Source organism: Takifugu flavidus, chromosome 18 (genome assembly GCF_003711565.1).
Source record: "Takifugu flavidus isolate HTHZ2018 chromosome 18, ASM371156v2, whole genome shotgun sequence".
Lineage (NCBI taxonomy): Eukaryota > Metazoa > Chordata > Actinopteri > Tetraodontiformes > Tetraodontidae > Takifugu > Takifugu flavidus.
The window spans coordinates 2,304,302-2,320,432 of NC_079537.1; the positions used below are offsets into that span (position 1 = coordinate 2,304,302).

General features: G+C 41.6%; 1 protein-coding gene across 1 annotated transcript in view; it reads left to right on the plus strand.

Moving 5' to 3' along the window:
* Positions 1–827: 827 nt before the first annotated feature.
* cbx1a (chromobox homolog 1a (HP1 beta homolog Drosophila)) overlaps positions 828–16,131 on the plus strand; it is a 33,537-nt gene continuing 18,233 nt past the window's right edge. The window contains exon 1 of the mRNA XM_057015426.1: positions 828–1,162. Within this exon, the coding sequence (XP_056871406.1) occupies positions 828–1,162 (335 nt within the window). The remainder of the gene's footprint in view (positions 1,163–16,131) is intronic.

The following is a 16,131-nucleotide window of genomic DNA, read 5'->3' on the forward strand; positions in this document are numbered from 1 at the left end:
TGCTGAAAGTTCTGAACTCGTTGAAACCGAGCGACTCTTTGGCAACAACACCAAACCATCATTTAACCAATAACAATCATTTAAATATCAGCACGCTCTTTTAAAGGCTTCCATTAATTAATCTGATGGTTTTTTACACTAATGTGCTTAACAACGGTGTCATAAAAGGACCGATTATTCTGAATGATCAATATTCAAATGAATGAATTATCAGGTTCACAACGTTGGCACCGTTTGACCTTGTGAAGTGATTTAATTTGAATGTAGTAATTATATGAGACAAGTGATTACTTTAAACTTAACTTTAGTGATGTTCACTGTCACACTAACACACACGCGCGCGCACACACACACACACACACACAGGGAGTCCAGGTGACCTCAGAATGAACTTCAGCTGCACAATCCTGATTGAGAACAAGGGAGAGACAGGAGGACGCCACTGTCTCCATCCTTCTCACACACACTGTCCATCTGCCCGGGGTGTGTGTGTGTGTGTAGGTGTGGGGATTAAGAGGGTTGAAGGTTAAACTTAATCACACACTATCGGACGCATGTATCTGACTGTTCCGCTCTTTTCCTCCACTCTTTCCCAGCACGGCTCTCGCTCTCCCCGTCCTCCTCGTCTTTGGGTCCCTCTCTTGGGCCCTGCATTCTCCCTCTGATGGGTTTTCTCCTCACCTTCACGTCCTTTTGCTCTCATTTCATTTCCTCCTTCATAAGCTTCCCTTTGATTTCTATTCTCTCCTCCTCTCAGCTCTCTTCCATTCATCTTCTCCTCCTTTTTTCACTTTCTCACCTTGAAATACGTCACTTAAAACGTGCAAATGAGCGATGACGTCACTGCTGATGGGACAGAGGTGAATGACGGTGACAGCGCCGTGGGTAACCGGGACAACAAGCTCTCGACTGACGGCAGCCTTCAGTGCTGCTCTGCTGAGAGCGTTCTAAAATACTGCCTCTGTGTGTGGTTCACCATCAGCACGGTGGCACAGAGGAGGGCCCCCCGGGGGGTCCTCACCGTCACCAGGAAGATCACTGGCCGCCCGCTTCCCTCCCTGGAAGAGCCCCTCAGCTCCCACTACTACCGAAATGCACAAAGCATCCTGAAGGAGCCATCCCAGCCAAACACAGCAGCGTCTGCCTGTGCAGTCGCCCTCAGGTTGACATTTCAGAACCATAAAAACTGCGACAAAACACACCAAGAAACAGTTTTCCCCCAAAAGCTGCAGCTGCACTAAATTATAAAACAAGAAAATCTGCACGTCCGCATCTCTCTGTGTTTTTATTTAGTCTATATACACCCATTCTTTATTTACTTATGTATTTCACGTCTAAATGCACACATTTCTATATGGGATTTGTTAATAAATCTCTCAGATCATGTCCAATTTGACTGTGCACTGACATTATGTCATTTTAAATAGATGTATGGATGGATGAAGTTGTGTTCCCCAGTTTCTGTATTTCCCTTCTACTCTGTCAACTTTCATAGTCACTGTGGGAGCTTTACGAGGGCCCCAACTTTTACAGAAAAGCTTCTGCAGCTTCTTCAGGAGGAATCTGCCACAGACAGCAGCCGGCTGGGGGAACTTCTGCCGGCATACAAACTGCTCATTAGCCTCTCCAGTCTGTGCTTAATCCACACCGATTTAATGTTTGATAAACTTCACTAAACAAGGATTTTTATCTCACATCATTTTGTTTCAAATATGGGCTGAGAAGAACTCAGCAGACGGAGTCGGCGGGTGGAACTAATGTGCCTGCGCACTGGGGCGCACGCACAACTACACCCAGAAGTCCAGGAACAGCTCTGCTGACTGAAGCGCTGAGAGGGCAGATCTGACTCTGTCACTGGGACTCTGTCAGGCCAGGATTTAGATGTTCTCACTTTTTCTGTCCTCTCCTGGGGGACTTCAAAATGGGGGAAAAAATACTAAATGATTGGAAAAAGTGGAAGACATTTAATGTCTTTGAAGCCCACTCTGATTAATATATAGAAAATTACATGAACCTACAGAGAACACATGTAATTATGAAGGGAGGGGCCCTGGACAGGCGCTCTGAGCATTTGCGATTTGGGACCTTGCTCAAGAGAACCACAGCGGAAAATATGCCAGCACTTTTCCAGCCATGAGCCCACTTTCCAGCTTTAGGTCCACAAAGTTCCAGTTTTTCTCTGATTTTCCAGTAGGATTTTTTCTTGCATATCAGCTAGAAATCAGTCAAACAATCAAGAAATATGGAAATAAAATAGGATCCCTTCATTTGAGAGATCAGTTAAAGCCGAGAAGTCAAACAGGTCGCCCCCTGGTGGACAGATGGGGTTGACAGGTTGCCAAAGGTTCTTCCAATGTGGGATAATACAGATTCTGGTGCAGATTTCTTCTCTACTTCTATTTTTTTTCTATTGTTTTGCATGATAATATATAAATGTGTCGTCCTAAGAGCCTGAGTCATACTCTGTATTGGTTTACATTATGACAAGTGCAGTTTTATGACTCTTCAAATATTTTGGGAACCCTAAAGGCCCCCAAGGTCCAGGCTGCCAGAAACCTCTAGAAATATGCCCGTTTGATACATACAATGGCAGTGAAGTCCTTTTCCTTTTTTTAATGGAGCGTACGGCACTGAATATCATAGAGAGAGAAGGGGAATCAATCTGGTGATTTTACGAGAGGGGACCATAAACGTGTCGGCTGTAAATTGTTTTGGAGATGCCGTCGCTCTCAGAGGCTGCTACCACACAGATAAATCTCTGCACAGATGTACTGTACACGTACATGCAACTATTGTGACCTCTTACCTCCTCTGGACTTGGATTTGACTATATGCAGTGACTGGTGTCAGCGGGGAGCTTCAGACATCACTGGAGAAGGTTCGCAGCGTGGTTTTTAGCATATTTATCTGTGAGATGATTAAATGATACTTGTGGTCTGGCTGAGTTCTGAAACATCAGCTATTCTTACATTAAAGCTCAGTGATGTCTCTGAAGATGAACATCCGTCTCTTTAAACTAAAATTAAGCTCTGAAGTCGCCTCACCTGTAAACTACAGACCAAGAAAGTGTTGTTGCTGTTGCAGTTTGATGCCAATTTAATATCAGATGTGCTAATTAAATCACGCCAGTCCAAAGGTCAAACCCGTATTCTCTGATGATGAGAAGGGTTGCTGCAGTAATGGCTGTAGATAGGACAGTATTGTTGCTAACAGCTCAAAGCTGAAACGCGTCCAACAGACCCGACTTTATGTTGTTTGTTTATTTGCAGCAAATGTTGAGCACCCTCGGGAGCTTTTTTTCTCATCTCCAGAATGTTTTTGCACTGGTTTCATCTCACTGCTGCTCTGGAACTTAACAGTCGTAGAGAGAAAAATGGTGAAATCGTCTGAAAACCACTGAAGAATAATGAGAAACATTCACGCTTTTTAAAGTCTTTCCAGACGTGCGGTTGGTGGAATTACGCACATTGTTGCATGTGGCTCCGTCAGTGGTGAGCTAACATGTAGCTGCTGTGAAGAACCCCACGTCTGACGACTGTCCCCCAGACCTCTGGTGAACTACCGCCCAAGCTGCGGCTTTTATCCCGAGGTTAATGAGGCTAAGGGCTGTTCGGGGAGTTCTGGTGATGGTCGGTGTTTTTCGTGGTGGCTGAGGAGGGCGAAGGGGCCTCTTATCTTCAGGAGGTTGCTCTCATCCGCTCACGGACGTTGGCTCTTCCTCCAGCTTCAGCTCCTCCTCATCCTTTTCAGCTGATGAATCGCTGAGTGGAATGTCTCCCTCCTTTGAGCCGGGCGACGGTGATGCATTGAGGACGCGTCTCTGTCAGTTGCGATGAGACAGGCCGCATTCTGGCTTAATGATTCTCTCTGTATTATCTGGTGATAGTCCGGCTGATTTACGGCTGAAGCCTGTCGGCACCGAGTGAATTCCACAAAGCCAGTCAAGGAGTTCAGGTGTTGCAGTTAGTTTAAAAGAAGTCTGGGTCACCCTAAAACCACAGTCAGGCTTTTTTTTTTTTGCTTTTAACAGTTTCGATCTGTCAGCAAACTCTGACACAAAGTTCAGGCGTCTTATAAATGTCTGCAGACTTCCTCCTTTCACTCTCCGCTCAGCTTTTTGGCCTTTTGGTCCATCAGCCTTGGTCTGAAATGTTCTCTGGCTGTAAAACCTTCTCTGTTCTCCAAATTGTGAAGCACGGTTATTGATCTAAGCCATTAACATGGATAAAGATGGATTTTCACTTTTTCCTAACCTATAATAAAGCTGGAATCACTCTGTTGCCTTGGAGATGTCATTTAGCTAAGCTGTCAATCATATAATGACTCAGCCCACAGAGGATTACATAACAAATGAAAGTTATTTCATAATTTATAGCCTGTACAGCCCATAAGCTTTAAACCAGTTTTACTATACAAGTGTAAAACCCTGAGCATTTTCGGAGCCATGTTCGGTCCGTTACATCAGTTTTGTATTTTACCTTTCATCTTTTATTATTTAGTTTGGTTTATCGTTGTGAGCTCGCTTCAGTCTCAGGTTTAAAGACAGTTACGGATGATTTGCATTTATTTTGCCAGAAAACTCACTTAAAACCAACATTCGATGTTTTTGAGCCTTGCGTGCGTGTGTGAAAGAAAGAAAGAGTCGGAATAATGCGTGGTGTCAGAGCGCCTCCATGTGGCAAATGAAGAAGCTGGAGAAAAAAAGCATCACATTATTTTTAGGAATCAGTTTTACTTCTTTTTACATTCACATTATATTATATTATATTATATTATATTATATTATATTATATTATATTATATATATTATATTATATTATATTATATTGAAAGAAGAAAGAAAATTGGATAAATATTTAAACGGTTTAAAATGAAATGGTTTAAAATGAATGTTTTGTATTTTTGGATAAATGCAGCTTTCGATTGAAATTGGTGTGATAATAATAATTGTGATTATTATTGGATTCCATCTAACTTTAATACATTTTATATTTTTACATTTATATACTTAGTTATTTGCTTGTTTTTAGAGTCGGCTTTAAATGTATAATTTTTTTTACAGCAAATGAAATATTCATTAAAAAGTGAGCAGGATTGCTGGAGATGATCTGATCTACGTTTGAAACTAAAGTCTGTGTGAGCGTGATTTTAGGCATAAATCTCATTTGAACTCAGAATATTTGCAATTTCAACCGTTTTTTTTAATGTTTGGTCTTTTACGGGTGAAAGGAGAAACAATTTTTTATATTTTACAGAATATGTATACATTTGCCCGTAAGTCCATGTTCGACTTTATGTAACGAGTTTGCATAACATTTGCTTTAATGAAAGGCGTGTTTTATTAAGGTTGTTGAGCGCCAATACAGATAAAACTAATGCAATAGAATAATGATAAAAGATTACTCTGACTGTGCATGAATGAAGCATAAATTCTTTTTTTAAATTCACTGCACTCTTTCAGGAGATTCACTCATATAAAAGAAATCAGGAATCAGCCACAGATCTGCAGTTAATGAGGCTGAATAATGAAATTGTCCATCCAAGGACAGTTATTCTAAAGATACACTCGAAATTACAATAATGTATTTAAAATAAATATTACTTTTAAAAAAAAGAAGGAGAAGAAATTATACTTTTCTTTAAGTGTTTAATCTTATGTATTAAGATTAAAACGCGTTTATACGTGAGTGGAAACGTGGCGTCAGCCTGTAGTTCTGCCAGTGGCCACTAGTTGGCCCCAAGACAAACAGAGAGGGAGAAGTCACTGATCTACTCTAATAAAAGTAAAAGAGACCCCATTCATTAAATTGAATCATTGTTAAAACAATGCAAAAAGAAGCATAAAACATTTATTTCTGTTATTTATTACACCATCAAGAACTATGATACTACTGATAAAAGTCTTTTGTGCAGAATACTTTGGGTCTGCGAATGTTAAAAAAGTTTAAGAATGCAAAAAGCTTCCTCATAGGCATCACAGTCGCTTTTCATTTTGTTGCCAAAGGTACTTTTTCTTTTAATCCCGTCCATTTCCAGCCCATCAGCGTGGAACAGGAAAGCCATCTATTAATGAACAAATTGGAATTGTCATTAGTCTGGCTGCACGCGGAGATGGGCCTTTTGGAAATAAAAGGAAAATCCGCCATAATTAATGGTGACATCCATCACGGTTTGGCCCGAGCGGCTAAGAGGCGGTCCATCTCCTGTCTGATTTATAGGTGAGACATGAGAGGGAGAGGTGAGCTGATGGAGAAGTTAGAGAGGAGGAATTAGAGGGAGGCAGAAATAGAATCTTCAAAGTTTGCTCTTTTTGTAGGCCTACTTCATTACTTCAAACATTTTGTTTGAAAATCAACATAAATAACAGTAATATCAGCCTATTTTTCTTGTCTCGGTGCATAGATGTCTCCTTATTAATGAAGAGACGTGTCCAAACAAAAGGAATGACAGATGCAGGATAGAGACAGGAAGCTGAGACAATGGACATCTTTACGTCCCTGCTGCAGAGGAAGCTGCTTCATTCAAGGAGACCAAAACCTGACATTAACCTGCTGCTGTTTAGGGTTTAAAATATTCTTTTTAAAAAGAGAATCTAGTCTTCGCTGGCTTACATCACATTCCAGCATCCACCCAGGTCCCAGGTCCCAGGTCATCCTTACGGGTCAGTTTCCTGACCCGTAAGGATGAGAGCAGCATACTGAATCAGTGTCAGCGTGGTGGGATTAGTGGATGATTCCTGTTTGGAAGTGTTAAAATGCTTGTGATCACTAGCAGTGTGTGAATCTGCTGCCAGTTGTGACAGCAGCGCCCCTTCAGGCAGCGCACGAAGCTCTTCAGCCTCCTCAGCTGGACGAACATGAGCAAACCGGAAGAAGTTCAGGAAGTTTAGCTCGGCTCGAGCTTTGGCTTTGATCTAGATGAGCTCTGAAGCTGTTTGTTTTTGTCCTGCATCCGTGTAGAGCAGGCATGTCCAAAGTCCGGCCCGGGGGCCAATCACGGCCCGCGGTAAGATTTCATACGGCCCGCAACTTCAGTCTTACAATGTATTATTTATGGCCCGCTGGCACTAACAGAATAAATAAATCACTAAAATGTAATTCCTCCTTTCTTGTAGATCTTGTAAAAGACAAGAGCAAAATTTACTTGTTTTAAACTTGAATGATAACAGACAACTTTGCATTAGATTTATCAAACTCATGGAAATTTAAGGTATTCCATAAAGTTCAGTGTTCAATGTTATCTGACTCTCCAGATATGAATTAAAGGCAGAATTGTTTTATAATAGTGTACATTTGCATGTAACTTTTCTGGTTAAAAAACCATCAGAAGGATCTACTGTCCCCCGGGCATCTTCACGTTATCAAATCTGGCCCGCTTTGCAAAAAGTTTGGACACCCCTGGTGTAGAGTGTTTACCTCTAATTCCCTTTAAACACATGAAAACACACACTTTTCCAGTTCCCACAGCTTTATTGGTACCTGCTTAGGAAACAAGCAGGTGAAGCTAGTTTTAATCTCAAGGCTCACCATTTAGCCCTGAGTTTCAGTCACCAAAAAGCATTTCTAACTGGATGATTTGATGTTTTTCCCTCCGCATGAGCAGTTTTTACAAAGCATTTGAATGTAAATGTGAATTATTGCCCCTCAGATCTCATCGTCACTCAGCTAATTCTCTGCCTGAATGTACAATCATAAAATGTGTTCGATGATCTGTTAGATTGTTACATTGATCTGTTAGAGCACTCTTGTGCATATAACTTAATGAGTTTAGCATGGTTCAAAGATTCCGTTAAAGTGCATTTCTCTCCCGTCTTGAAAATCACCATGGCAACATTATTGTGCTCTATCACAGGGTGAAGGTGATCAGTGATCATTATCATCTGAATGATTAAGAACGAAAGCCAGTGGTAACTGTTGCTAACAACCTTCACACAGAAATGATTTTGTGTGTGTGTGTGTGTGTGTGTGTGTGTGTGTGTGTGTGTGTGTGTGTTGTGTGTGTGTGTGTGGTGTGTGTGTGTGTGTGCCTGCAGCCAGCACGTAAGCCATCTGAAACACAACTTGCTGTTTAGACAATCTGCCCCAAGAGCAGGCTGTTAAACAAAAGTGTAACCTCACAAAGGTTTTCTCAAGATGTTTCTGGTATTGATTAAAGCCTGTGGTGAAACATGATCAATATTTAGGGCACAGTCATCGTGGTCTCAGTGCAAACGAGTTGCAGCAGCTCTGTCAGTGGCTATAAGGGTTTACAGCACTCAAGTTTGCCATATCCAGGATTCTATTTACAGATTAGCAATAGCAATAAATATGAAACATTTAAAAAACCATATCAAGGTGTACCACATTAGCACAATTGTCCTGTTTACATATCGTAACTGGACGGGATCCAGTCACGGTGATTCAGCTCCACTGCAGAGAAATGCTGAATATCCTGAATGCTAACAGCGTGGGCAGTAAAACAAAAGAGGATTCAGTCCAATAGTGATTTAAAAAAAGTCCAAACAGCTGTGGTACCCTGTTAAATGAACACTATTGTAAATACGAATCAACCTTACCGTTAAGCCCTCAGCCTAATTACAACTTTAACACAGAGCTAATGTTACTGCAGCCTTACTGGTTATTCTGAAATGGCTAAAGCTAATGGTTATGATAACTGTTAAATAGGTCTCGGTGAGCTTCACCAACCTCTGCAATCCCACCTAAAAAACAGGCGCTTTTCAAAACTCTCATCCAGGTTGTTGCATTTATCATCATCATCATCATCACCATCACCATCATCATCATCATCATTATTTACTAAAGTTTTATTGACATCAGCACTTTTCTTTGCCTGAGACAGCATGTTCATATCTAGAAGCAATGAAGAGAAGTCAGAACCGTGTGATGCAGCATGTCAACAGTCAGCGTGGCGCTTTTGTAGATGGATGTGACTTTCACCAGTGTTCTCTCTGTTCTCCTTATCTTCCTCCCTCTCTCCTCTGATAACGCTGGAGTGAAATCATGCCGCTGTGGTGTCTCCCGCTGCTATCCCTCCACTCCATCCACCCCTCACCAGAGCCTCCATCCCTTATTCCTGTGGAGGTTCCTCCTTCTCTCCCTCCCCAGCCTGTTTTCTATCCTCAACTATAATTTGATCCTTTCTTCCTCCCTTCACCCTCCACCTTTCTTCCTTAATCTCTGTTTGCTAAATTTGACCTTTCTTTCTCTTCCATTCAACATTTTCTCTATTCCTTGTTTTCCCATAGGAGAAGGGTCTTGTTTTGCCTTCTTGGAGACTCCAGGTCATCCCCCTCTTCTCATTTGTCTCTTCCTCCCTTCTCCTCTGCTTTTCCTTGCCCCAGTACTGTCAGCTTAGAGTCTGGAACAGATACCATCTCTATTGAATCTCGGTGCAGACCGACCCCGTCACCCTTTCCTCTTTTATTGTCTCCACTAATGGCATTGTGTTGTGTTTTCTTTGGGTTATGTTCTGTCTTCTGTACCTCCTTCCTGTGTGACTTCCACACCCCGCCACTATAAAACTGTCACGATGGTCATAAGATCGCGAGGCAAGTGTCTTTGATCTTGCACTCTTTTGAAAACTGGAGAACGTTCGACCAGTTGGACGCCATCAAGGCCACCCACAACAGTTACTTCCTTCTGTTCTGACCAGTCAAATCCAACAACTCCATGTTACATCTATGGTGGCCTTAGCCAGACTGCAGTCCTGGTTCCAAGAAAAGAGGGCACATTTCTCTGCTTTTAGCATCACTTCAGTCACTTCCTGTCTTCCTTCTACTTGATTTTAAAATTCTTCTAATTGTTTCCAAATGTCTTCTTGGTCTTGCCCCTTCTCAAGCGCTCAGGTTTGCAACTCCATCTTTATTGGTTCTCCCCAAATCCTTCCGTAGGAGGAAGCCGAGCTGAGGCGGCACTTTCTTAGTTGTTGTGGCATCAGATCCCCGTGCACGTCAGGCCAACTGACACACTCACTGTTTTCAAAAGCCTCCTCAAAACTCACCTTTTGTCTTTGGCTTTTTAACCTGTATAACCCCTCATAAAGTAATGAAAATGAAATGAATGTGAAAATGAATCATGAATCTTGAATCATGACTATGATAATGAATATGAAAATTAGTTCAGATTTAAATGCAGCAGCGTGTTTAGGGTTTAACGTGATGAGGAAGCAAATACATCAGGATAATGTGATATTTCCACATGGAAACCCAATTATTATCATATACAAAAGGAAAGGATGCAATACAATACAATGTTAATACTATCCAGGAGACGTCTGTTAATAATCCTGTAATGACCAAGTGTTTCATGCACAATAACAGCATAATTCATATGGTGCAACGGAACATCAGCATGAAGGAGAACAGTTGTGTGAAACTGAATATTGTGACATAAAATCTGACAAAAATGGGTCATTTATGTACCTATGTAGACAGACATATGTAGGTGGCAAAATGATGAAAATCTCAAACATGCATACATTGCGGGGACACGAGGGGGGTGGGGGTGAACATACAGGAACCAGGAGAGATCTGATTGATTAATTTGCATCACATTTTCTAAATACACTGAAAACTGAACTGGAGACCAAAGAGAATTCCTGAAGTTAGCCTTTGCTCTTGAAGAAATAGATTACTTTGTTCTTATACAGTAACTTTTGAGTGTTGGTTTGTGTGTACAAAAATGGACCTTGATTTATTGCAAACTGTCCCCCCCCCCCCCAAAAAAAAAACACACACATTGACAGACGCAATCAGCTCTTCACTAACACAGACACACACACACACCCTCCTGCTTTTGTGGCGACTCACAAAACAGGTGTCCATCTGATGCTGGTCTCACACATAAAGAGGGAACACGTGTAGCCACACACATAGACACACACACCGCGATGAGGGAAATATGGCTGACACCTGACCGGGAGAGCTAATATTTGTTTTCCAGGAATGAAAGACTGAGATTTGGTTTCAGGCCCTCGTTTTTCCTCCTCTGTGGGCCTCTCCTGTGGCATGTCTTTGTTTGCCATTCCTCGCCCTGCGCCGTCTCGTCCGCTCTCTTCTCTTGGGGCTCTTCAAGCCGGAGTGAAACACTCAGAACCAGATGCTGACATATTGTCGTTCCGGTGCTGAATGTTTGTCACCACCGACCACCGCGTCAGGATCTTTGTCAGCTTTCATTCGAGACCATTCGGTTGAATCTGCACCTGAAGAATCTGAGCAAAACATGATCGATTACTCCTCATGCTCGACTATCAAATATCAAAAGCTATATTATTATTACTTACAGGGGATGGATGTTCACTGCGTCAGTTTCCACTTCCTGGTTACTCACCACATTCCTTGAATGGCTGCACCCCCTAGGTTTCTGTCACTTAATGAGGTATAAACTTACACTCTCATCACTGAACACAGCTTGGACCCCAGATGTGCATGTGTGTGTGTGTGTGTGTGTGTGTGTGTGTGTGTGTGTGTGTGTGTGTGGTGTGTGTGTGTGTGTGTGTGTGTGTGTGTGTCCCTTACACTGATGTGTCACAACACATTTCAAGTGATATGCAAAACAAACGTGTGACTAAAAAAACAATGCATAAGCACATGCTCAGAGACATTCATCATACTCACACATACACGTGCACGCGTGTGCGTGTGGCTCCTATGCTCTAGTGGCTCTTGAGCTAATGCGATTCACAATCTGCTGGCTTCTTGTTCCCTTTGGCGCTGCAGCCCTAATGACTAACCCAGAGCTAATAACTGTTACTCCCCCACACGCTCATACACATCCATACTGAAAAGCCTGCCTACATACATTTGGGCATACATTAAATGTCTTTAATTGTATGTAAAACAATATTTATAGCTGCAGATTAAAGAAACCATAGAATTATCCAGGGAGGACATGCATCACCTACCATCACCTCATGATAGCCAACATTTAAAGATGTGTTTTCACCATTTAAATATGAATGCTTTATTTATTGTTTTAGATATATTATACAAGAAGATCTCATCTGCATATGCTGTCTGCGGTGACCATGTTTTGATTATTTTCATGCCTAATGCTGCGGTGTTGCTCTTTATATGCAGTCATTTTTAACTCCAGGAGCTGAAAACATGCTGCAGCATTTCTAGGGAGCTGCTTTCAAATATTTTCCAGCAGATAAGGAAAGATCCATTTCATTTGTCACAGCTCTGAACTCTGTGGAAAGAAAGGGGCTCCCTTAGTTCTCGGCGCTAAAGATTTTGCCACTAAAGCTAAATGCTACTTATTTCTGCGCACATGTGAGACAGTAATTATTTATTCTTCATGCTATTTGAAGCTTTTGGTACATTCTTCTATGGGTTTTGCCAGGATGTTTGACATCTAGCAACCGAGCAGAAGTCTGACCTGATTTTTGTGGAGCCAGGTTGTTCATAAAAAGACAAACTGATGGCAATAATAATGCCAGGGTTATGCTCAATTGACTGAAGTAATGTTGTGTAGACAGAGACACTACTAATGATTGGACCATAATTTATCCACCACCAGCCTTAAGGGTAAGAATTTGTCTCCTGCATCTGCTAAGTAATACAGGAAGACATCACTTACTGTCTGGTATAATGTTCAAATTCGCTCTGGCCTGGACATTTCATAATTCACAAAACTCAAGTGTAATAATTTCTGAAGTTCCTATGTTTCACTTGATGAGCTGTTTGGCTCTGCACACATCCCTGATGTCTCAGTCAGCCATTGCTCAAAACTAATCCCCTGAAAAGACAACATTTCCACCTTTCTATATTGGCCACGCCCACTTTACATTTCTGACCAATCACACAATTATGTGACCCGTCCCCTGAAAAAGTTCTGCCCAAATGTTTAGATGGATCAGGAACCAACCAGCATGATATTGTTAGTGGCCCGTCCTGCCCGCTAAATGACATTATTGTCTATTTGACTATATTATGACCCCACAACTTACAGTAATTTGCTAGCATAGCAACTCCTATTGGAATAACTGAGGAGAGAGAGAGAGAGAGAGAGAGAGAGAGAGAGAGAGAGAGAGAGAGAGAGAGAGAGAGAGAGATGGTGGAGGGAAGAAAACAATCAGTTTTCCAGCTGATTAATTTTTCCAATTTCATCAAGACATGAAAGTAACCTGCTTCAATTAAAGCAGCACTCTAGAGACAGATACTAGGCTCGGCTTGTGTGTGTGCGTGTGTGTGTGCGTGTGTGTGTGTGTTTTGATGGTTGTATTTTATTGAGTGGAAAATTGAATCTAATTGTTTTTTTAACAGTCTCTTCTGTTCTTCTCCCCTTCACTGCACTGCCTCATTCTCTTTCTTTATTTAGCTGCTGTTTTTCTTCTTCTTCTCATCCTTCTGGAGTAAAATTGCTTTCCTACAAAAACACCAGACTTGTGCACGACAGCCAAAGTGAATTAAAAGAAAGAGACCCAGATTTTGATCCAAAGAAGCAAATTATTTTCTTTTGAAAGCTGTAATTTATGGAATTAGATGCATGTGAAAATAGGGAAGCTCTCAAAAAACAACTGTTAGTAGAACATTATTCCATATCTGCTTACAGTCTTGAAGGACATATTCTGAATACATAATGAATAATCTTGGGATGAAATTGATTTATTTCTCCATTGATTAGTTGTATGTGGTGTAGTGAAGCATTCTGTCAGGGATTGTTATTGGAGCAAATCAAATTATTGTTTTGCACATTTTAAATCATGCACAGTTTCAAGTATTGCCTGAAATCAATAGTAAACAACCACAAACTATCTATCTATCTATCTATCTATCTATCTATCTATCTATCTATCTATCTATCTATCTATCTATCTATCTATCTATCTATCTATCTATCTATCTATCTATCTGTACATCATTCATCCAACCATATATCTATCCATCCAACATACCATCTATCCATCATTCATCCATCCAACATACCATCCATCCATCCATCTATCCATCATCCATCCAACCATCTATCCATTCATCCAACATAACATCCGTCCATCCATCCATCCATCCATCCATCCATCCATCTATCTATCCATCATTAATCCAACCATCTATCCATCCATCCAACATACCATCCATCCATCTATCTATCCATCATTCATCCAACCATCTATCTATCCAACATACCATCCATCCATCCATCCAACCAAACATCCAATATACCATCCATCCATCTATCTATCCATCATTCATCCATCCAACATACCATCCATCCATCCATCCATCCATCCAACCAAACATCAAACATACCATCCATCCAACCATTCATTTATTCCTACATCCATCCAGTTTAGTTTAGTTCTTAATGAGGTGTATACATGGGCATTAAAAGGAGGGTGAATAGTTTATTAAAATCTGAATAACAGGATAATATCATCAACTCATTCCCTGCTGCAGAGACCTGAGAGAGAGAGAGAGAGAGAGAGAGAGAGAGAGAGAGAGAGAGAGTGAGAGAGCACCCAATCAGATTGGTGCTTTGCCTCTGCAGCCTCTTTCCCTCTGTCTCACAGTGACATCATGAATCTCCATTACAAAACACACACACAGACACACACACACGAGCCAAAGTCGCTCTGAAGACACAGGCACTTGAGTAAAGAAACATTTTTAATAAAATATTTATATAACTGTATTTGTAAAACGAATTTATATGTGCAGAAATGGCTCATCTGTCTCCATATGCAGCTGAGCTGCTGGCTGTTCCTCATTCCTCTTATCCCACTATTCCATATTCCCAAAGAAACTCCCAGAGTCTGAAAACTGCCTGCTAAAAATTAATTTTTCTCCGCCATTGTACGCTGTTAGATAAGATGTTTAAATGCTAAAATTGTCAATCTTTTCTCATCCTTACATTCTGCAGTGTAACTCTAAAAGTTTACAGATTACAATAAAAGAACTATTTTAAGTTAAATTTCCTTCCTGGAGCATATTTATACATGTATACATGCATCTGCACACACTGTTTGTGTGTCTATATAAATGTAGCTGCACTGAACAAACATATAAATGCAACACTGATCCGGTAAAGAAAAGAAAAAAGAAAAATGGACGCACAACAAATAATTAGGACTAGCAGAAATAGCTACTATATACAGTAGATCCACAGCTTCCCAAACATGCTGAAGGGGTGAGGTGTCCAGTGAGTCTACTGGCCATGCCAGAACTGGAATGTTGTCAGCTTCCAGGAATTGTGCACAGATCCTTGAAACATGAGGTGATGGTTGTGGATGAATGGCACGACAACGGGCCTCAGGATCTGGTCACAGTATATCTATGCATTCAAAACTCCAACAATTAAATGCAGCTGTGCTCGCTATCCATGACAAACGCCAGCCCATACCATAGCCCCCCCGTTGCCATGGGCCACTTCCACAACCTTGACATCAGCACAGCGCTCACCCACGTGACGCCATTCTCGCTATCTGCCATCTTCCCTGTGCAGACAAAACTAAGATTCATCCGTGTCAGGAACACCTCTCCAGAGGTGTCGAATGAGAACGTTTGTCCACTCAAGTTGGTTACGGTCCAGACCCGGATGAGGAAGACGAGCATGAAGATGCGCTTCCCTGAGGCGGCGTGCAGAAGTTCTTCGGTTTTGTAAACTCAATGTTGCAGCAGCTGGTCCCAGACCATGCTGGAGGTGAAGATGTTGATGTGCTGAACATTCCGTTTACAGGCAACAGTTCTGGTGGACATTGTCGGGGTGAGAGTGGCGCTCAAAACCTGCTACAGCTGTGGCTGTGCTGCTGGTTTTTTCAGTGTATAAATGTACGTATTTATATTAGTTCACTTAGTCCTGCCTGTGAAGTACTCTGCACAAGTGGGCCTAATTTAATGTCGAGATACTGAAACATTTGAAAACACACACACGTAGTAAGCCAGCAAAAGGAAATGTTTTCAACATTCTTTGTCCTGTATGTTTTACCAGCAGGGCCCAGGGCCCCTGTGCTGTTTGCTTTGCACAACCTATATGTGTGTTTTTGTATGTGTGCACTATATACGTGACTGCTGTTTGTATAGTTACAGGCACATGCTCTTTTCCGTGCATGTGTGTTGGTAGCTCCAGCTGTGTTGAAACTGGCTGTCTGGGAAACAGCCCCCCCCCCCCCCCCCCCCCCCCCCATCACCCA